Here is a 21,314-nt window from a genome sequence, read left to right on the forward strand (position 1 = left end):
TGGGAGAGCTGGGAAGGTCCCTTCAACCCAAACCATTCTGTGACTCAGTGACTGCTTTAGCTCCTCTGGTCACAGCCACGCGCTGGGAACAGCTGATCGCTGATCGTCTGCTCCGCTCCCCAATCCTTTCCAGCCTCCCTTCTTCCCAGGGTATTTTCCCATTTCATAAAAATGTCTTCATGGCCTATGTTAATTTTCCATTTGTATAAATGGCTTCATAAAAGAACAACAAAAAGCGCCTCGTTTCTGATAGGAGATGTCTAGACTGAGATTAAAGAACACAGTTTTTTGTTTTCAGGGGTAACCAGCGCCCATTAAAATCTCTGTCGTCCGGCCCCCCGGAATCCCCCGGGTGCGGCGGGTCGGCCCTGCCCGGTTCTTCCCGGCTCTTCCCGGCTCTTCCCGGCAGATGGTGCCGCCGAGCCGGCCCCGGCCCCGGGAATAAAGTCGGGAGAAGAAGCGGAGAAATGTGACCGAGATGGGGCAGTTGGTAGAGGGAGGAAACGGATAGGGAAAGGGGGAAAAAAAAAAAAAAAAAAAGGAGAGAACAAAGAAATCGCGCTCCAGAAGGTGGCTGCACTCTGTAGTTTTGTGCTTTGTCTACCAGGGCTTGCAAAAGCACCACCTAATCCCGCGGCTCTCCTCCCATGCTGGAGGGAAGGCGGGATCCTGGGAGCCGGAGCGGGGGAACCGCGGGGCTGGGCGGCCGCGGAGCGGGGAGTTCGGGGGTTCCGGGGGTTCGGGGGTTCCAGCGGCCCCTGCCCGCGTTGCCCCCGCACACCCGCGGGTTACTGAACCTTTCGAGCCACCAGCAAAACTAGCAAGATTTCGAAGTGAAATTCCGGAGGAAATTTAAAGAGCATCCGGATCCGGAGAAAGAAAGAAAGAGGAAGGGAGAAATAAATCAAAACGTGGAGAGAATCTTGAGGCTGCTGAAGGAAGGACGGGAGAGAAAGAAGCTGACACCCAGGCAGAGATGGGGTAAGGCTGGCAGTTTATTATTCTTGAATTGCTTTTATTATTCATGGCCGCTCAGCTATTTTTAAGGTAATGGCAAAAGAAGGTTTTAAATTGCATTTTTTACACATTGCAAGCTGTAAAGTTTAGACTTGCCTTTTATTTCATGAGTTAGAAAGTAGGTAATTGCAAGTCTCTGCAACTTCTTTAAATAAACTTTAAATATGTAAGGGAAGCCTCTAGTGATCTATATGTTGTGTGAAATCCATACTGGGAGGCAGGGTGGGAGGACTGGAGCTGGGATGTGTTCACAAACTTTTCCACAACTTAGAAATAAGGGATTTGTTTGGCTGTTGTGACTTTGGCATTCAGTGAAGTGGATCCTGTTTGCATTTCTAAATGGATAAGTAGCTGATTGAAAATCCCTGATGATTTAGCTTATGTTCCCCCTCAGATTTTCCAAGAGTGAAATAATGCTGCATGGATGCGGCAGTGAATTTTGGCATGGAAAGAGGAGCTTAGTCTGGTATTTAATTTATGTCCTAGTTATAAGTCTCAATCATATAACTTCAAGGACGTGACGTGTTGTGAGTTTCTTGTGCAATAAACTCTGGCTGTTTGCAAGCACAGTGGGTCCATAAGAAGCCTGTCTGATCAGCTCCCTCCAAACCTGCGGGTTTGGCAATGCAAGAGAAATAAATAACATTCTTCAGGGCTTGTTTTCCTTTTGCTAATTTTCTTCTTGGACTATCTAGATAAAGTGATAGAACAGTCCAACACAGATTCAAGAGGCAGAAAAAGTAGAAGCAAAGAATCAAAAGTGACAGCAGCGTGGATCTGGCAGAGTGTGTGCTGATCCAGGTTCAATCAGAAAGTATCCCCGTTCCCCTGCGATCCACAAAGTTACTGTAAAACTGCTAGAACTGCCAGGAGGTGTTTAACAAGCAGATAACTCAGGACTAGCACTTTATTAGAGTTAGCGGATGAACCCTTGGAGCGACCGCAGCGACACCCGGCAGCTGTGTGGTTTCTTTGGAGGGTCACCAGCTCCCATAGGAAATGTCGAGACCGTGTCACTATCTTGGTCTGCTTAGATTTCACTGTATAATTATAGTGGTGTAGTAGCAAAACTATTTTTAAGCCAGAGATGACATTTCCACCCCAAATTCCTTATTTCCACTTCATTCCTGAGATAAAAGTGTCTTTTTGCTTGTACGTTGATCACGTGGGGATATTGAGTAGCCTTCAAGCAGTATTTAGATGACTCTGGATGCAAAAGACATTGAAAGCGCGTCAACTCTTATATCACTTTCTGGCAGTTGAGTTTAGTTAACTTATTTTTAAAGCAGGGATTCTGGTCTCATTTCTCCATATTAGATTTCTTTTTAACATCATGTTCTGTTTTTCATGGATAAATTCTCCGTGGACTCCTTTGGAACCATTGGGCTATAGATATTAATGCATTAGCACTTCCTTTCTGAAGAGGACAGTTGTAAATAATGCTTGATTCTGAGGGAAGTGGATTTAGTTAGGTGCTAGCTGAGTCTTCAGTGGACACTTACATTTCTGTGACTCTGCTGATTGCATTGTCAAATACAGGTAGATGCAACTTACTGGCTTCTCATTTGAACAGTATAGAGTTTACCCACTTGTCATGTATATCAAGCAAATCAATTTGCTCACTCTCATCTAGACTGTCATCCACTGACCTCTCTGCTGAACAGGCGATTTGAACTGGCCTTGTCAGAGCGGCTGCTGGTTCTGCTTTTGGAGCTCTGGCAAAGGCAGGTCAAAAATAGCAGCAGATTTTGGGGACTTGCTCTAGTGATGCTGAGCAGGAACCCATGGCTGGAGGTGCTGCGAGTCCCAGAGCTTGTACTGAAGATGCAGAGTGTCTTGGAGGCATGGAGCGTTTTGAAATGTACGTGTTATCTCCACTTCTCTGGTTCTAATTATTGCTAGACATATTTTCTGGAATGTGTAAAGAATGACTTAGCTGCAGTCTGGCTCGGCTGGGTTTTTTAACTTTAATTGCTGTACAGACTTCCAGCAACGCTCTGTGTCTCAAAGAGCTGCTGCAGCTTAGTAGCAGAAGTAACAGTTGTCCCAGGAAGGTGAATGCACAGATTGCGTTGTAGACACCCAGTAGCACAGTGTTCAGCAGCCAGGATGCTCTGTAGATGGGGACTGGTTTCGAAAAGAAAAAAAAAAAATCTCTCTCAGCTGTGTTGTGTCTTTAAATGCCCTTGATCTCCTGTCTCTGTGCCTGACCTTGCATGCCTGTCGCTGTTCCCCACGCTGATCCAACAGGAGCAGATTCAGCCAGGATTCCTTTGCTGCCCTTTATCTGCAGACAGGCCGTGAGCAGCTGCTTTTCATTCCTGTGCTAAGCCCTGCCGGGTAATCTCTTGGGAGCTGGGGGAGGCAGAAGGGGAGGGCAGCAGTGCTGGGGCTGCACTGTTCCACCTTTGTGGCTCTAGGGTACAAGTCTGGCCTCCTTCAGTCCCATCTGGACACTAGAAGCATCTCTTCATTTTCCCCAAGGTGACATTATGCAGCACAGAATAAAAGCAAAGCTGCAGCTAAGAGGGCTTGAAAACCTGCCTGGTGGTTAGAACAAAGGGCTGGGAATCTGTCTTCCCAAACTTTGTTCCCAAAACAGTTTCGCGGTTCTGTGTCTAACACTGAATGTCCTGGGGGCTTGTGCCCAAATTCTGGATAGACAATATCAAAGTACGCTCTCTTCACTTGTTTTCAGTGAAGCAGGAGTTTCCATGGGCTCTGCAGGGACTTAGACCCAGTCCCTGGCTCAGCGGAAGGGTTAGACTTTGGGGAGAAACGCAAAGGGAAAGAGATGAGCTTTGACTCTCATTAACCCACACTTCTTCCCCAAACAGCACTGACACACAGGCAGCAGCTAGTCAAGCTGCTGAGGGAAGATAAAAGGAAGCAAAGACAGCCGTGGAGGAGGAGGAGATGGGTTCTCGTGCCCTCTCTGTGCTCCAGTTGTGCCTTTTGAAATCCGGGGCTCTGTCTGTCTAAAACACGTATTACCCCCTATCCATCCTCGCTCAGATGATCCGGACTGTGCTGCTCTGGGGGTTTTGGCAGGAGCAGAGCCCTGACGCAGCCGCTCAGCCTTCCTGCTGACTCAGCGTGGGGCTGGGCTGGGCGCCAGCACCAAGCACCAGCTCTTGGGGACTCTCACCTGCCCCTTTCTGCTCTGCACAACCCTCCCTGCGAACACCCAGCCAGCAAACCAGACCTTGCCGAGACAAAGGGCCTTTTGGGAAGGCTGCAGTGAGAACTGGGAAGTCCTGCTGGGGCTGGCAATGGGCCTTTTATCAGAGGATGGCCTCTTTTTTGGGGTGCTTGCTTATTGTGGCTGCATATTGAGCCCAGCCACAGGACACTGTGCAAAAATAATGTTTGTAGGTCTCTGCGCTCTGAAGGGATCCTGCTGCTGTCAGCAGGAACACTGCACCCCAAAGCCCTTCCCTGCCTTTGTGGTGGAGTGCTGGTGTGCCCGTGGTCCGCAGAAACAAGTGATTCTGCTGATCTGGTACATTGTGATTCCTTGCAAGGCGTTTTTTGGTGTGGTTTTTAGATGAAGGGGGATCACAGACTGCCTCGATGCAGAGCAAAGTATTTGAAGTGATTATTCTCTCTGCTGCCAAGTGCAGAGATGCTCCTTTCTCTGACAAGTAAATGAATATCCCTGCAAAGAGAAGCTGCAGTGAGTGAGAGGAGGTGCAGGCTGGGGAGCAGCACATGGACTTCGCAGAGATGCCCTTGGCTGAACCCCATCCAGGAGCACTAAGGCAAATGCAGTTAACGTGGGCCCAGCTCAGCCTCCCCAGCACATTCCAGCTGCTGCCTTAAGTGGCTAAAATACTTTATTTAAAACCTCAGACCTATTCACTGTTTGTGTCCCCGGAGTGCTTTGAACTTGAACTCACCCACTGAATCTCTCTCTTAAAACGCCGTACTTGTGTCTAGGTTTGAATCCTGTTCTTTTGTCACTTTGGAACTGAAAATGGGTAGAAACATTAGTATAAATTTGGAGAATGGTGACTTTAAAAGCTTCCCCTTCCAGAGCAAACAGAAGGTTTGGTCTCTCTGGTCTTGCAGCAAAGGGTGGGGGCAGGTGAGCAGGATGTGATAAGCAATTCAGTTAACTAAATGGGCATATCACAGGCAGGCAGAGCGGGCTGTGAGGCGAGAATTACTGAGAACAAAAAAATAAGACCATCTCAGTGGGAAAAATCATCCGGATTGCACAGAAAATCTGAGAAGAGCAAGGACAAAGCATAAGTCAAATGCAGCTGTGCAGTCAGAAAGAGACCCCTCCCCACAGCCAGTTTAGAATCTATTGAGCAAAGACCTCGCTGGCTGCAATAAAAGATCCAAAGCAAACAATAAACCCCTGATTTCTTCCTCTCCCTCTCTCTTTTCAAAGAGGTCTGGCAGGAGGGCTGGGTTTTAGCAGCTGCCCTTAGGTTTAGGAACCTGCTGAAGAGAGAGCGAGCCTGTAACTGTCAAACAGGATTTTCCCAAAGAGGTGCTATTTGCATTGGAAATACCTCGAGAAGATAAAAGCAATAAAATACAGTTTATCTGAGGAGACTCTGCAGTGTGAGGGCTCCACCAGGCAGCCGAAGTTGGGGTAGATAAAATGTACTGCAAGGAACCGTATTGATGCCATCTGTGCTCCTTGGCACGGGGCAGTGCTTGTCCGGGGTCTTGGCATCGTGTCCGTGTGTCCTGACCTGGTGAGGTCCCTTGTCCAGCCTCAGCAAACTCAGTCCCTTTGGCCTGCTCAGTCCATTGCTACTCTGCTGAGACCATAAATTAAGAGGACAAATAATGATTTGCTTTCCTGGCAATGGTGGAAATAAGCAGCTATTCATTAAGAAATCAATTTGGATGCTGTAGAGAGGGGAATAATGTAAGAACCAAGGTGGAAATAAGACCAGCATGTGCTTTTACGTGTCGTCTTAATGACCACTGAGTCAGAGACTCCAGGCAGTGAGCAAATCGGAAATGATTGATCCAAACTCTATATTCACATGTCCTCCCCAACCAGTGACCTTCTTGCAGCGTCTCTGTAAGGAGAAATCAGGAGAGGAGGCAGGTGGGTCTTTACTGAGCCAGCATCCTGGAGCCAGGTGCTTTGCTGATGTAGAGAACACATTAGAATAGTTCGATCAGTTCAATCATCATTTCATTTTTAACTGTTCGGTTTTGCTGGCAGCCTGCCCCTGGGATATTAGGGCATATTCACTGGGGACAAGTCATTTTTAAGCTAGCAGTGGGATGTGGGATATTGAATTTTGCCCTTTCTCCCTGGGCTGGGAACAAATGCTGACCTGCATCCTGTCCAGTTGCCATCAGGCCCTTGCTGATCATGTCTCTGTCTCAGCCAGATCTTTGTCCTTTTAGTCATTTGCTTTGGTTTTTTTAATTATCTGCGAAGGACAGCCCTGGGGGGATGTAAGTGGTTTTATTTACACATGCCCTTTTCACTGCTATGTTTGCATTGTTATGGGAACTCCCAGCTGGGAGCAGGAAAAGAAGTGTCAGCGTTTAGGGATGTGTGGTGTATCCAGCATATACACTTAAAGCACAGGGGAAAAGAGCGCTGTAACGGGAGAGAGAACAATTTGAATCTTAGGCACTTTCAGGACTATTTTTAAATGCTTGGTAGTGGTTTTGTCCTGCCTGTGTCCCCACCTTGCTGATCCACTCTGCTGTGTCAAACCCTGCCGTGGTTCTTTGCTGCCAAAGGAACTGTGGAAAGGGTGAGGTAGAGCCATTTTCCATTTAATAAGCCATTCATGTGTTCTTAGAGATGTGCCTGGAGATTTGCAGACTTTCTTGCTTTTCTTCTCTCTTGGTTTGCATTTCTGCCTACTCTTTCTGTCTGCTTTTTTATTGTGCTCCACCACTTAGACTCTAGGAGAGCTTTTGTTTTGTAGCATTTGCTTTAACCTTGTCAGACAAGTGAGTACTGAAGGGCAGGTTTCCAGGCTGCCCAGCATCCTTGACAATGAAATTCTACTAGCTGGGTACAATTTGTATTATTTGATGGATTTTAAACAAACAAAATGCTTTTTTCTTTACACAACCACTGCAAAAGGAGCATATTAATATCTCTGTGCTGTTCTCAAGCTGAGCGTAAAGCTGTTGTTCAGCTTTACCTCCAGAGCTTAAGCAACCACTTCCTAGAAAGCCCTGTCCCCGTGCCAGCCTGGCACGATGCTCAGGTAGTTGTGAGAAGGCAATAATGTGCTGGCCTCATAAAACAATCTCCAGTCACCGCGATTAGAGGCAAAACAAGTTGGCAGCAACCGTTCCCATTTGCAGTGAGGAAAGAGGAGATGCGAAAGACAATTTCTGGAGATTCTGCATATTTTGCTTCCCTGGGAAGGAGGTGGGTGCAGGGTTTCCCTCCTCGGCAGCAGTCAGGTGGAGTTGCCGATGTGCCCTGCTGCTGTTTGCTGTCTGTTGGAAGCAAAGCACATCTGGTGCGACTGGCAGCGGGCCCGTTCGGAGAGTCTGCGAGGCTTTCGCATGTGTAACTGGAAGGGGTAGATCTCTTGCAGACAGCGTGAAGTTTTCTTGCTCCGGGGAAGACCATAAGGCACGAACAAATGCATGAAGAGTGTTGAGACAGCAAGTGATTACGTGAAGGCACAGAAAGTAGAGCACTCTTCTCCATCTATGCTGTCAGCGGTTAATATTTCGGTGTACCCAAGACGGGGAAAAGAGCACGTGTGCCCAGGGGCTGTGTGGGGTGAGGGAGCAGCCAAGCCAGCCTCGGGGGAGCAGAAAAAGCATCAGCTAATCCTCGTGAAGACGGGCTTTTCTCCTGTCTGACAGGCCTTCCAGTGGCGTTTTATTTCCCACTCCCGGTGCTCAGAAGGAGAGTGACGCTGGCTTTTGTGGTTAGTGACACTGTCATTGCAGGACAGTTGCCATCTGAGCCTGTCCTGTCTTGGAGCGATCAGTAGGAAGGTGGTGGAGTTTTCCAAGTATTGACATTCTAAGCTGACCTGTTTGAAGGCAGACATAGCAGAGGGGCTGGGAGATCCAGGCTCTCTACCCCTTCTACAGGCATCCTTCATCATGCAAATTCACTTTCTTACCCTTTTTCCCCTTTTTTTTTGAGTCTCAGTTGATGTGGGGGAGAGCAGGGTGGGGACCATTTACTGGAGAGACTAATTTACAAGGCAAATGAATAGCATGGCGGTCTCACAGGTCCTGAGGAGACAGCACAGGAGCTCCTCACCGCTGGGCTCTGGGGTCGTGCCGGGCTCTGTGCAGCACAGGGCCGGTGGGTGCTGCTTAGCAGGGCTTGTTGCGATAGGACAAGGGGTGATGGTTTTAATCTAAACGAGGGAGATTCAGGCTGCTCATGAGGAAGAAATTGTTGGCCCTGAGGGTGGTGAGAGCCTGGCCCAGGTTGGTCAGAGAGGTGGTGGATGAACCATCCCTGGAGACATCCCACGCCAGGCTGGACGGGGCTCTGAGCAACCTGAGCTGGTGCAGATGTCCCTGCTCATGGGTTGGACTAGATGAGCTGAGAAGGTCCCTTCCCACCCAAACCATTCTATGATTCTTTCATTCCTGTGGGCAGGGAAGGATTATCTCCAGGAATGGCGGAGAGCTTGGTCAGGGGGCTGTTTGAAACATCACTTGGTCCGAAAGCTGCTGCCATCAGCAGGATGGTTTCCATTGACTCTGGGCGCAGAGCTCACTGCTGAGCACAGGAATAGCTGCCCAGTGTGTGAGAGCTGATCTCGAAGGAAGGTTTTCCGTCATGCAACCAGCATCACGTGTGTCTGACTGGAAACCCTAGAGCTTTCCCGACTCCTCCATGGCCATCTCCCAACAACCAGCCCCTGCTGCCAGAGGGATTTACTCCAGTTACACAGGTCATCCATTTATCTCCCATGACAGGGAAGAAAACTTCTTCAGTGATGAGAAATCATTACAAATTACAAGGTTTGCGAGTTCGGGACAGACAGAGCTCCTAAACACTGCCTGGTTGATCGCTCTGTCTGTGCTCTGTGTAATAAATAACAGCTGACTTTTCCATCGCTAGGAAATGAATCACTGTGGAGGGAAAACCAAAGAGGAGACTCAGTCCAGCTAGGAGACCTGAGAAAGAAGCTGTTGGAGGAGAGACGCGTACTAACTCCAGTGGCCTCTAGTCTGTCTTACCTTTACTAAAAAATGTCAACAACTAGGTAATGTCCTTCCTCTGTTCTTTCTGACACTAGCCCAGAACTGGGGCTTAAGGTACAAAACCATCAGTTTCTCCCTGCTCTGTAGGTACTGTGTCTCAAAGGATAAGCTGTGATCCGTGTAAAAATCAGTATCTCTCAGTGCAGCCTGGAAAATTTGAATCTCATTTAGAAAACAGACTGTGGATGAGTAAAACCAGTCAGAGAGGATGCTGAGATGGGGCTGGTTTAGACCCTTGTGCAGTCTGCCTCTGGACAGGAGATCCGTGTCAGGGCTGTAACCTGGGAACAGGCTTGAAACCAGGAGGTAGCCCGGAGCCTTTTATTTCCTTCCTAAGTTCTGGTAATGGATTCGGAAAGCACCAGGTACAGTTGTCTTTGGATTGATGGGAAGGTCTGCTTGTTGCAGCTGCGATGGCTTGGAATGGGGAGGAAACAGAGATGTCTGGATTTTGAGTGCTTGCACGTGGCAGGATTGTGACTGCGCCTTGTTTGCAGCTGTCGTGGGGGTGTGGGATGTTTCCAGTCGCATCAGTTTCAGTAGGTTTGGATACAGAGTGTGGCAATGGAAGACTCCAAGCCCTGATACACCTGGGCTGTTGTGTCATGGAAACATTCCTTCCTGCCTCCTGACACGCTCAGGTTACATCCTGATGCCCAACATTCATCTCCTTATTTCAGCTCAGATATTACTGCTTACAAAACCAAGGCAGTGCGTGGTTCAGTGCTTTCTTGCAGCAGCTGCACATTGTGTGGTGAAGTGTTTCCTCTAATTCATTGTTAAGTGACTTGCTTTTAGTCCTGTGATGTGACCTCTCGCTGCAGGATGCGCTTCCCAAGCATGAGTCAAGGGAGGAAAAGCTGTGCTGAGGGGAAGACGCTTTTTGTGCTCACATCTCAGACACATCCTCCATCCATCCATTTCCCTAGAGCTCCAGCTTGGAGATATCCCATGAAGTACAAATAATACAGCAACCAGAGAAAGCATATACTGCTGAATAAGAGGGCCAGGGATGTGCAGGGCTCCTGGGGAGATCACAGAGAAGCCCAGAGATCTTGGAAAAGCAACTCGCAGGAATGCTGGAGAATTTGGATCATGACTCTCCTAATAAGAAGGGACAGTAGATGGTATGGGGCAAGCAGAGACGCTGTGTCCTTGGGGGCTGCAGCGCTTTGCAGCCAGTGTCTCAGATCCCTGGAGAGCAGGCGAATAGCAGAAGTGCTCTGGTAGTGCATAATGCAACCCCGGTACCAGGAAATCGTGCAGTTCCCCCGTTGCCCAGTTCCTCTCTGCACTCACAGCCCCCTTCGTTTCTCTTGCAGGGAGCAGCCGATCTTCAGCACCAGGGCCCACGTTTTCCAGATCGACCCTGCCACCAAACGGAACTGGATCCCAGCCAGCAAGCACGCCCTGACCGTCTCCTATTTCTACGATGCCACACGCAACGTGTACCGGATCATCAGCGTGGGGGGCACCAAGGTGGGGGACAAATGCTGACAGCATCACACAGCTTGACAGCGAGTTTTTTTTCCAGCCAAAAGCTGTCGTGGAGCTGATGTTTTTGGTGTCAGGTTGGTCAGTTCCCCAGCATGGGCACTGTGGCATCTTCCCTATGTGGAATGGAAGGTAAAACTCCTGCTGCGCTCGAGTGTGTTTAGTGTTAGACACTGGAATCCCTGCTGATGAAAAATGTGCCTTAGGGTCTGGTGTCATCCCATCCCACTCTATTCTCACCCCCAGCCCCTCCGAGCATCTAAAATAGAAGTGTTTTTTGAGAGCCTGTGCTAAACCAACCCCTGTAGATCTAATGAAATCACAGACGGAGGGTGCGGGAGTCTCACGCAGTCAGTTTGGTCACTTCCACAAAACACAATTAACTCTCCCTAAACTGTTCTTGATAGACTGTCTTGTTCTTGAAGCCCTCTGATGGCAGAAATTCGGCAGTCTTCCCAGGCAGTTTGTTTGGTTTCCCTGACCAGCAGAGAGTGTTTCGTAATACCTAGTCCTGACTGCTGTTTAAGCCTTTTTTTCTTACTTACCATGAAAATGGAGAACATTAGAAAGTTGTTCTGTCCCCAGAGACACGCTGCGTCTTACTTCTCTTCCAGCAATGGAAGAAGCTGATGATACTGAGCCTTTTCTTTTTTTTTTTTTCTTTTTCAGTAGACACCATGATTTAGATTTTTTTGTGTCACAGAGCCATACTAGAAAGACTTTTGGTCATCAGGAGCCTAAACTGTTGTCTTACAGATTAAAAGCCAGAGCTTTCTACTCCTAGTTCCTAAATGCACAGGGATTATAGGGATCAATCCCACCCCACCACTCCAGGGTGGAGCCTTCTCTGACTTTCGTTGTTGCCTCTTTCTGCAGGCAATCATCAACAGCACTATCACCCCCAACATGACCTTCACAAAGACATCCCAGAAATTCGGACAATGGGCAGACAGCCGAGCCAACACCGTGTATGGCTTGGGCTTTGCATCGGAGCAACATCTCTCCCAGGTAACACTGAAGCTGCTGGCAGGAACCTGCTCCGAGCAGGGGGAATGGCCCTGAAACCCTGGAGAAAAGACTTCAGAAACCTGATGTAATGCTGTTACCATTGCTCTAAAATCTAATGCAAGGTGCTAGGAAGAGCTTTAAAATAATATTGGCAGAGCGTTTTGAGCATCACAAATTGAGTTAGGGCTTCGGGCTCAATTTCTGTCGTTGCAACTTAGCGAACCCCACAACCCCGAGTGCCAGAATCGTGGGCAGGGGCAGGAAGGGACTATTCCCTGAATTTTATTATTAATTGAAGAGAATTCAAAAACATGTTGAATGAAGCAGCAAAAGGAGGAGGAGTAATGCAGACATTAATTATAGTTCATTCTGCATTCTGGCATAGCACCGGAGTGACTTTTCCACTCTCCTCTAGTTTGCAGAGAAGTTCCAGGAGGTGAAAGAAGCGGCTCGTTTGGCAAGGGAAAAGTCCCAGGATAAAACAGAGCTGACCAATCCTGCCCTGAATATCACATCTCACCAGGTAATGCTCAGTGTGACAGTCACAGGCAAACAGCACGCGGGAGTGCATGTCGCCTGGTTGAAGATCACAGCAGGGAAGACACGTGGCATTTCCAGCCATTTTTCTTCCTTTTCTGGGGCTGCAGAGGGTTCTTCTCCAGGTGTCTCTGATAGGTGATGGTGCTGACCATGGAGGTCCATGAAAAGATGAACTGATTTCTTAGAGCTGATGACTGAAGAGCCCTGGCCAGACTTTTTTCGGCTATATTTCCGACGTGGAAGAGAAGCTGTGCTGTGAGAGTAGAAATTTCTTATCCTCTTAGGAACTGTCCCCTATGGTAGAACTGTGTGCATGACAGCCGGTCATTCAATTTTCTTTCCCCCAGGAGACCAAGCCAGAAAGCTTAAGCCCATCACAGATCATTCTCACATGCCTTGCACTTGCAATTTTTACCTTTCTCCCTGTGTAGCTAAACCAACCCTGGCAGCAGCAGGATGCAGGGGAGCGGATAAACCGTGGAGAACTCTAACACTGCTTTTTCCCTCGGTGAAGCAGTTCAGTGCTGCTGACAAAGTTGTGCTCCCAAATAGTTCACTCCAGAGGTGACTCTGCATTTCCTAGAGCTCCTGGCAGGAGGAGAGGAGCTGTGGGATGGAGGACGCTGCGTTCTCCTGGTTGAGTACAGATGGAGCAGCAGCAGAGGAGGAGGAGGGAGTGCGAACGGTACCTTGGCCTGCAGGGAAAAGAGGGGGAGGTGGAGGCGGTGGCTCTGCAGAGACTGGAAATGTCATGTGGGGTGCAGAAATGGGGAAAATCTGCCCAGCTTCTGGTTCCTGCTGACTCTAAGCCCCATCCTAGTGAGTGGCAAATGAAAAAGGAAGTAGGGTAGAGAATTCATTGCAGAACCCAAGTTTTAGATAAAAGACTCTGGTCATTTATAGTTGCCTGAGACAGAGTTTTGTGGCCAGCTGCAGCCACGAGAGCTCTCCTGGCCAGGAGGTGGAGGCTGGGAGGAGACATACTCCTCTTATCCTCTTTACACCAGGGAGAACTCATCAGGTGCCACAATAGGACATGAAACACAGATCAGAGAAATGGCCTAAGGCTCCGGTCCTCTTTTCTTACCTGACTCAGCAGCATTAAAACTGCCACAATGGGAACACACGCTCACTTTTCCCATTCAGCCTTATCTCTTGGTTTGAGAGCTTGGGCACGAGTATGCACAGCCCCTGCCTGCAGCCATCTGGCAGCCAGCATGGTGACACAGTGACACGTGCAGTGTCCCCTGCCATGTGGACACATGGATCTTGTCCTGCCTTCCCCAGCCGGTGCATACATCAGCCCATCATCCCTTCTCCCTCTCCCGCTCGCAGTCTCTGCATTAGCAGAGCTTCAAAAATGAGTTTCACCCTTGAATAATTGATTATGTTTCTGTTTGCAAGTGAGCAGAGAGCAGATCTGTCTCCTGAAATTAAATCAAGGCTCCCTCATTTTCTGCATCTGCACTAGTTTACTTAGGCTGTGGATTTTCAGAGCTGGGGAAGTCCCAGGGTAGCAGCTCTCTTCTGTCCTCTAGGACCTTTTAGGCCAATGTCCGTCCCATTTAGCATCCCCATCACAGAGTACATCACTGTGGATAACATAAGCAACAAAACAGTATGGAGCATCTTCAGCTGTTACCAGTTTCAGTTGGACTCACAGGAACTCAACACACCAGAAGAGGAAACTTCTGCCCCTTCCCTGGCTTAGTTTCCCCACCTTGTGGCAAAGGCAAGGCAGGGTTGTTTCACAGGTCTCACTTCTTAGTCACTCTCTGGAAGGCGTCATGAGGCTGGTGGTCAATACATCTCGTGGCTCTATTTATAGATGTCAGCCGACTCCGAAGGCAGGTGGTTGTTTGAGTGCTACCTATGAACTCCTGGAAGATCACCAGCCACCTGGTCACAGCCCCCAACTTGGGATCCCAAAGACTTATCGCTCAGCGAATCTTTTTATAGCTCAGTTTGCCCTGTCAGCGCCAAGCTTCTTCCCTGCTGAGCAAGGAGACCGTGCAGACGGGGTGTTCTGGAGGGGCCAGGGGATGTAAAATCTGCTTTGGCTTCTGTATATTATCTCTGCTCCGCTGTCAGTCCCCTCCAGCCTGAGAGGACGCGTTGTTTGTCTCTGCTAGCTCCATACGCGGGAATATGGAGCCATAGGGAAGGGTATACGTTGATGCAGAGGCTGTGAGTTTCCTCTCACACCTTTCCCTCCCTTGAGACTAAAAAACACTGTCCCGATGGCACCTGGTGTCTAAATTCAAGGTACAAAAGCTGGACGTGTGACTGAACCCAGTTGGCTTGGCAGGTCTGTGTTTAGAGTTTATTAAGTCTTCGCACTGCTCTGAGAACCAGCAAGAAAATCCTATTAAGAATTCAGCAAAACCCAGAAATGGCTGACTTGAGCGGCTCGGGGTGCTGAGCGCGGCCGCGGGACTCGGGTTACTGGCTGTGACATCGCTGGCATTTCTCAAGGCGAAGCTGAGGGCCAGAGAATTCGGTACCTCCCGTCGAGAGGGTGCGTGTGTGCTGTGAGGCCACCTGCTTGGGATGTCTGTGCGCTGGGATCGCTGCCCCAGCATGGAGACGGGGAAGGGGACGCTGGGGCAGCAGAGCAGTTCCTGGAAGAGCTAAGCACTAACCCCCTGACCCAAGAGAAAGCCCCGTGTCCGCACAAAAGTCCTCGCTGTGCCATGGCTGGTGCTGCTGAGCCGTACATGAGGATCTTTGCCTGTCCTTGTTGTGTAGACAAGCCCAGCACTACCTGGGAGTTGGGACTGAAAGCTGGGGTTTCTCACAGGAGTGCAGAGACTGAGAATTAGCCCCGTGAACGAGTTTGCAGAGACCTTGTGGCAAAACCGATGATCACACAGTGTTATCATAAACCACCTTTTCCTCATCCCCCAGGTACTTCCCAGCCCCATCATCAGCTCCAATGGGCCAGGAGAAGATAAGCTATTCCGGAGCCAAAGTGCCGATGTTGAGATAACAACAGAGAAAGAGCGGCTGAAGAAGATGTTTTCAGAAGGGTGAGGCTGCCACAAGTGCCCTCTGCTCTGACTCAGCTGTCTATTCTGCCAGGATTTGGTGCATGTCCCTGTCATCCCAAATGCTTTTGACCCAAAGCTACTTCTTTAGGTAGCCAAGTAATGCCCTGTGTGCACTGCTGCTCAAACCCTCCTCCCCAGTAAAAAGTTATTCCAGCTTGGAGGTGAAATTGCTGTTCAGGCAGCGTGGGAAGGAGAATGCTTTGTGCCCGCAGCGGGGACGAGTTGATGCCAGTTATCTGCAGATCGGTAGTTGGTGAGACCAGAAGATGTTCACACTTTTCCAGCTGGCCCAGGGCTGTGTTTGTGTTAATTCCCCTGGTTCCAGCAAAGTCCCTGCTGCTTCCGCTCTTTGTCTGTTCAAAAGACTCTGGGCTGGATTCTGCTGTGTGGCTCCTGTTGAGCTCCCAGCTGAACACTTAGAATATTTTTAAATCAAAAGCAAGTGTCCTTTGCTACCCTCTCCTCAGTCTGGAGTGGTAGGGTTTTATTCAAAGCAAACTCAGATGTAATAAGGATATTTTTATTGGATTCACAGTCCCATATTGCAAAGCTCCTTTATAGTAGCTGTATGTCCCCCACCCCATTAATCTCACAGTGTGGTTTCTGCAGTTTCGAGCACACATGGCCTCAAAGTCAAATGTTATCCAGGGATAGAGGAAAGAGATGCAGATTCAGGGCTGGAAGAAGCATTTAAATTTGGGAAGTGACATGAAAGCCAAACAGAAAACAGGGAGCTGCCCAGCACTTCCAAGCGCGTGGTTTCAGCACATTTTAGCACAGGGGGAAGAAACCTTCACGCTCTTACACCCTCCTGTGCACCTTCCCGTTCTTTCACACAGCTCGGTGAGCGAGGTCCAGTGGGAGGCCGAATTCTTCAGCCTCCAGGACAACAACAACAAGCTGGTGGCTGCTCTCCATGAAGCCAACGCCAACGTGGACCAGTGGAAGAAGCAGCTGGCTGCTTATCAGGAGGAGACGGAAACGCTGCGGCAACGGGTGAGCACAGGGGCCCATGCAGAGCAGGTCAGAGGAAGCCCCGTCCCAGAGCCATGTGCTGCCCTTGACCCTGTTCTCCCATCGGTTTCCGTGGGTGTCAGCAGGAGATGGGATGGAAATCCAAGATGCTGCATGGGCCTGGCAGGGAAAACATGTCGAGGAATAAGCCCATGTAACTAGGGAGCTCTCACATGAGCTCCTGTTTTCTGCAGAGCAAGTTGAGAGTGTGCTGAGACGCTGTGGATAAAGGGAGGAAACCAGAGCACAAAGTCAAATACCAGCTTCCCTTCAGATTTTCTGGGGGTAATTCCCAGCTGCCAGCAATACTGAGTAAGGTCCATGCCCTCCCTGAGCTGGGCAATCTTCTGCCCACTGACAGAAAGGATGAAGATTGCTCTTTATGCTATAATTAGCTCAAATCCAAGCTGCAACATCATGAAACCCGGGTGGCGCGGTACAAACAAGCCCTTGTTTGGTTGAAATAATGGGATCTTTTGACCTACGTAATGTCAGAGAGGCCACAGATCAACTGAGGAGGCCTGTGGGCATCTGCGCAGAGGAGTGGCAATCTCTGCCCAGGGATGTAAATGGAGCTGGATCCGGCCATCACTGTGGGCTGAAGGCTCATGTGCTTGATGTCAGTCGAGCTTTGCTGGTAGTGAAAGCCTGCAGAGAAAGCAGAGACAGAGTCTCTAGACTGAGTTTTGCTGCAGCATGATCTAGGCAGAGCAGAAGGAGAGAATTTTTTCCTAACAGCCCCAGAGTGGGAGCTGCTACCCTGTTGTAAGCCTGGTTGGGTTTGCAAGAGAGCTGAAATGTGACAGAGAATGACTGTGGGTGATAAGATGTCAGGACATTCCTGTATCTCTGTGCTTCCTTCCATGTAGGTAGCAGAGCTGGAGTCACAGGGTGCTCATGATTCCTCCAGTGAGAACAACAAGGAAGAGCTGAGCCAAACCCTGGAGGAGCTGGAACTACTGATCAAGGCTAAAGACGAGGTAATACCCCACGAAGCAGAGTAAAGCCTGCAGCTGGGTGGCCTGTCAATCACCAACATGCTGTCTGTCATTCTGCTTGTATGTGATCAGAGAGCACCCTATGCTGTTGCACATGCTGCTGTGCAAGCCAGCAGCCTCTGTGAGCCAGCGCAGCCCTCTCAGGGCTCCCCTGCCCCAGAGAAGCAAAGCTGAGAGTAAAGCGCTGGGAGTTTCCCGTGCAAATAGCCTTGAGTGGAAAATCTCAGCCATGGCACAAACGTCAGGGCTGTGTCTCACCCCTTCCCCACTCAGCCATCGGCAGCTGCAGTCAGCTTCTAGTGCAGTAATTGCTTCTCACTTCCACTGCATTTAAATGAGTGATTTAAAGCAGAGCTTTAATTACAGAGGCAGTGAAGGAGGGGAGGTGTGAGGAGTCTCTCTGATTTGCACATCTGCAGGCTCTGGTGGCCGCGCTTCAGTGGGGTGTGGATGGAGCCTTAGGGTTGGAGCCACAAAGTGAGGATTGGGGAGCAGAGGTGTGTGGGGGTTGGCAGGTGTTCTGGGGTTCCCGATCCTTAGTGAGATCTCTCCTCCTGCTCCCCAGCTCACTCAGGCTAGAGGAAAACCTCTGGGACAAGGGTGTGCAGAGGCTTTTGCCCAACAGCTGAGCAGGGATCCTGGCCGCAAGAGCCTGGGATCTGATCTGGAGCAGGGACACAGCAGGGAGCAGAGGACACTCAGCCGGTCATCATGATTAGGGACTATTGTGGTTTAATCCCAGCTGGAAACTCTATCCCAGCAAAAAGCAGGATAGGGACTAAGGGCTTAGAGAGAGGCAGCAGGTACAACAGAATTAGAAGGTTAGAAATGGAGGTTTTAAAATTCAGAGCTGAGTGTGGCTATGTGATTCTTGGAGAGAGAGAAGGGGCCTTGGTTGGGGTCTGTATTGGGAGCCGGCCCCAGTGTGACAGGGTGGGCCTGACGTGATGTTCTCGCTCCCTGTGTTTTAGGAGATTCAGATGTTAAAGAGCCAGAAATGTGGCCGATGGGAAGCAGAGGGCGAGCGTGAGGAGATGCTGCAGAAGCTGCAGGTAAGGATGGCAGATCTGGGACACCTCAGCACTTGGACTAGATGGATCCGTCCCCGTTTCTCCTTCAAACCAAAGAGTGAGTGCCGCAGAGCTGCTGTGCCTGTCTCTGCCCATGGATGATGGGAACAGGTCCTCGCCTGTATCTCTGCCTTCTTCCACCCTCCCTATATCCCTCAGAGATATGACACGAGGCATAATTAGCTGGCAGTAGCAAACCCAGCCTTCACGTGCTCTCCTCCAGCACTCGCCCATGACGTGGGACTGTGGCAGAACCGGTGGTGTCCCTCGTCCCTCCCAGGTCCTGCGTGGGTGGCTGGGTGACCGGGGAGCAGAGCTCTGGCTCGGTCTGGCTGGCAGGAGGGATGCAAGCTGCTCTGCGCCACAGGGTGAGGACACAGATGGAGGCACGGTCTGTTGTGCAGTCTCTGGGGGCATTGCCTGTGTTTACCTCCGAGCTGCTGAACGAGGGGATGTGCTGTGGGGCTCATCCCATACACACGCACCGCCTTTCATGGCAGAATAATATCTCCAAGCACTGTCAGACCTGGAGATGACAGGCGTGCGAGGAGATCTGCATTTGCAGCTTACACGTGCGTGCTGGAGAGCTGTGGCTGGAGATAGGGATGTCCCTTGGTGAAAGAACTGCTGGAGGCCTGGGCTAGCTGGGTGTGGGCAGCCTGGCCCAGGGCTGGTTTGTGGAGATAAGAGTGGCGTGAGCAGCGTCTGTCAGCGCTGGGACAGCCACCTCAGTGTCCTCGTGTCCTTCGGCAGGAGCTGGAGACACACAATGCAGAGCTGGAGCGGCGCCTTCACCTGGCCGAGCAGACGCTGGCAGAGACCCTGGCCGAGAGGGAGAAGATCCAGAACGAGGTCACCAAGGTGGCAGAGATAATGGATGTGAAGATATTTGAGCTCAGTGAGATCCGGCAAGGACTAGCCAAGCTGGTGGAGAGCAACTGAGCGGCAGCACGTTCCAAGGAGACACCTCCGGAGGAAGGGACCTGAGCTGGGACTAGTCACTGACAGCGATTACAGTCACAGAACAGCCTCGAGGCCCGTTCGGGCAGGTTACGCCAACATACCAGCAGCTGCCTGGACAGTGTGAGACCAGCCGCAGCCACGTGCTGCCCGCTGAGCACCCAGACAGCGGGCAGAGGGGACCTGAGCTCCCAAATCCTCCACAGGGAGCATCTACACGTTACAGTCAGACCTCTCTGGACCCTGCCGTGGCTGTGGCACGGTCCAGACAGCAGCTGTCCCCATGCTGCTGTCCCAGCCTCCCCACCACACTGTGTCTCCAATATTTTTACGGTTTTCTAGGGGAAGGAGCTGAGCAGCCTTCGCGTTTTTTCAGTAGTTTTTTAGGAAACCACTTGCCTTTTGCAAATAAGCTGCCCGTTTCCCCACCTAGGGAGGGAGGGAGAAGTTCTAGCACACCAAGGACAACAGTTCCTCCTTTTCCTCTTCCCAGCCCTAATGACATCGTGTCTTTCCAACAGGATCCAGTAGCACTGGTCACTGTCAGGAGCTTCCAGAGGCAGCAACGTCCCTGCTGCAGAGAGGGTGCTTGTCTGCCTGTGTGTCCTTTCACTGTTCAGTCACATCCTCCAGAGAGAAGAGAACTGCAGGTTTTAAAGCTCTTACTAGTGTAACCCAGTGGGATTTAATGACTTGTTAAAAACTTTAGGCTGAGAAGAGTAGAGGCTTGGTTGGGAAAGGGGCATTTGAGAAATGGGCCATCCCTGAGGGGATGGCCAACAAACTGCTAGATTGGCGTCTCTCCCGGCCTCCGAGGGCTGCAGTTAATTGAAATTAAATGGAGCAAATAGCAGTTGCTCTTGGTTTCTTTTTTTTTTTTTTTTTTTGTTTGTTAATTGGGAAACAGTCCACAGAGATGTCCTGCTCTGTGTCAGCCAAGCAGTGTTCCCAGCGAAAGGGACGGGTCCCAGCTTGCCACGCTTGGCCGGATTAAACGAGAACTGGAGGCGTTTGGAGCACGCTGGGACCGGTGTCCTGCGGGGCCTGTGGGAAGTTTGTTGAGTTGTCGTAGATGTTGTCTAGTACCAGGAATTGAGCAGGGCCTGAGGGAGGCACTGCAGAAGCCTGGAAAGCTGCGTCCCCCCACAGCACCCGCTGCACCCCCATAGTTACCTAGGAGCATGCTTAGCCTCGTGCTGAATGATGAGCAGTGTCTATGTAGAAGTAGTTAGTCACCTTACAGGAGTGTCGATGGATTTGGATTTTGTTGTTTTTTTATTTTTATTTTTGCCCTCTTTGCCACTATAAGTTAGGCAAAGACAGGACCGCCTCGCAGGTCTGCGGAAACTCCGGCACTTATTAAGCGCCGTCTGCCAAGTACCGAGCTCTCCGCACACCACCGGCCCTCGGCAGAGCTGTGGGATGTGATGTGGCTCCTCAGAGCCGCCTCTTCTCCCCCTCACCCGGTGACCACGGGAGGAACCCACCGTTCCACGCGCTGCCTGCGTGTCCGGGCAGGACGAGCTCTGGCACCTTGGGAATCTGCTGGTGACTGTGCTTGTCTGGGCAAAGCCCTTACCTCTCCCAGGGCTGGGGAGGAAACATCGAGATTCCCAGACCTGCATAGCCAGGGAAGGACTGTTCCGTTTGAGGGTTGGGTGAGGGTTTTTTTGTTGGTTTTTACTTTTTTTTTTGCGTGAAGTGTTCTCATGACTGTATGGGGCTGGAGCTACTGTAGTAATATTTGTTTCAGGGTATTTAAGAAGGGAAGGAAGTAATTGGGTGGCAAAAATTTCTAGGGACTTGTTTACCGCCCCATGCCAGTGTCCGTATTTTATTCCTACAGGAGCAGCCTTCTTTTGAAATAGAAATGAGCTCCAAGAAAGGTGTGTTTGGTTTGCATCTCTGTCACTTTAATATGGAGGGAGGAGGGTGGGATTTGGGACTACAGGAGAAATTGAACAAATATTTCT

General features: G+C 50.2%; 1 protein-coding gene across 1 annotated transcript; it reads left to right on the forward strand.

Annotated features, from left to right (window-relative positions):
* Window positions 1-759: 759 nt before the first annotated feature.
* On the forward strand, window positions 760-20,197 carry HOMER3 (homer scaffold protein 3). The gene is made up of 9 exons (XM_065652454.1): window positions 760-981; window positions 10,530-10,686; window positions 11,578-11,709; window positions 12,125-12,232; window positions 15,157-15,278; window positions 16,139-16,295; window positions 17,183-17,293; window positions 18,283-18,363; window positions 19,135-20,197. The coding sequence occupies exons 1-9, from the start codon at window positions 977-979 to the stop codon at window positions 19,321-19,323; spliced, it is 1,062 nt and encodes a 353-aa protein (XP_065508526.1). The 5' UTR covers window positions 760-976; the 3' UTR covers window positions 19,324-20,197.
* Window positions 20,198-21,314: the final 1,117 nt, after the last annotated feature.

The sequence above is a fragment of the Caloenas nicobarica genome, chromosome 27 (genome assembly GCF_036013445.1).
Source record: "Caloenas nicobarica isolate bCalNic1 chromosome 27, bCalNic1.hap1, whole genome shotgun sequence".
Lineage (NCBI taxonomy): Eukaryota > Metazoa > Chordata > Aves > Columbiformes > Columbidae > Caloenas > Caloenas nicobarica.

What these genes read in the sequence shown, in the direction of transcription:
- HOMER3 (XM_065652454.1), top strand. An exon ending in CGGAGCAACATCTCTCCCAG is followed by an intron (nt 11,710 to 12,124) that starts GTAACACTGAAG and finishes ACTCTCCTCTAG; the next exon opens with TTTGCAGAGAAGTTCCAGGA. An exon ending in TGAATATCACATCTCACCAG is followed by an intron (nt 12,233 to 15,156) that starts GTAATGCTCAGT and finishes CTCATCCCCCAG; the next exon opens with GTACTTCCCAGCCCCATCAT.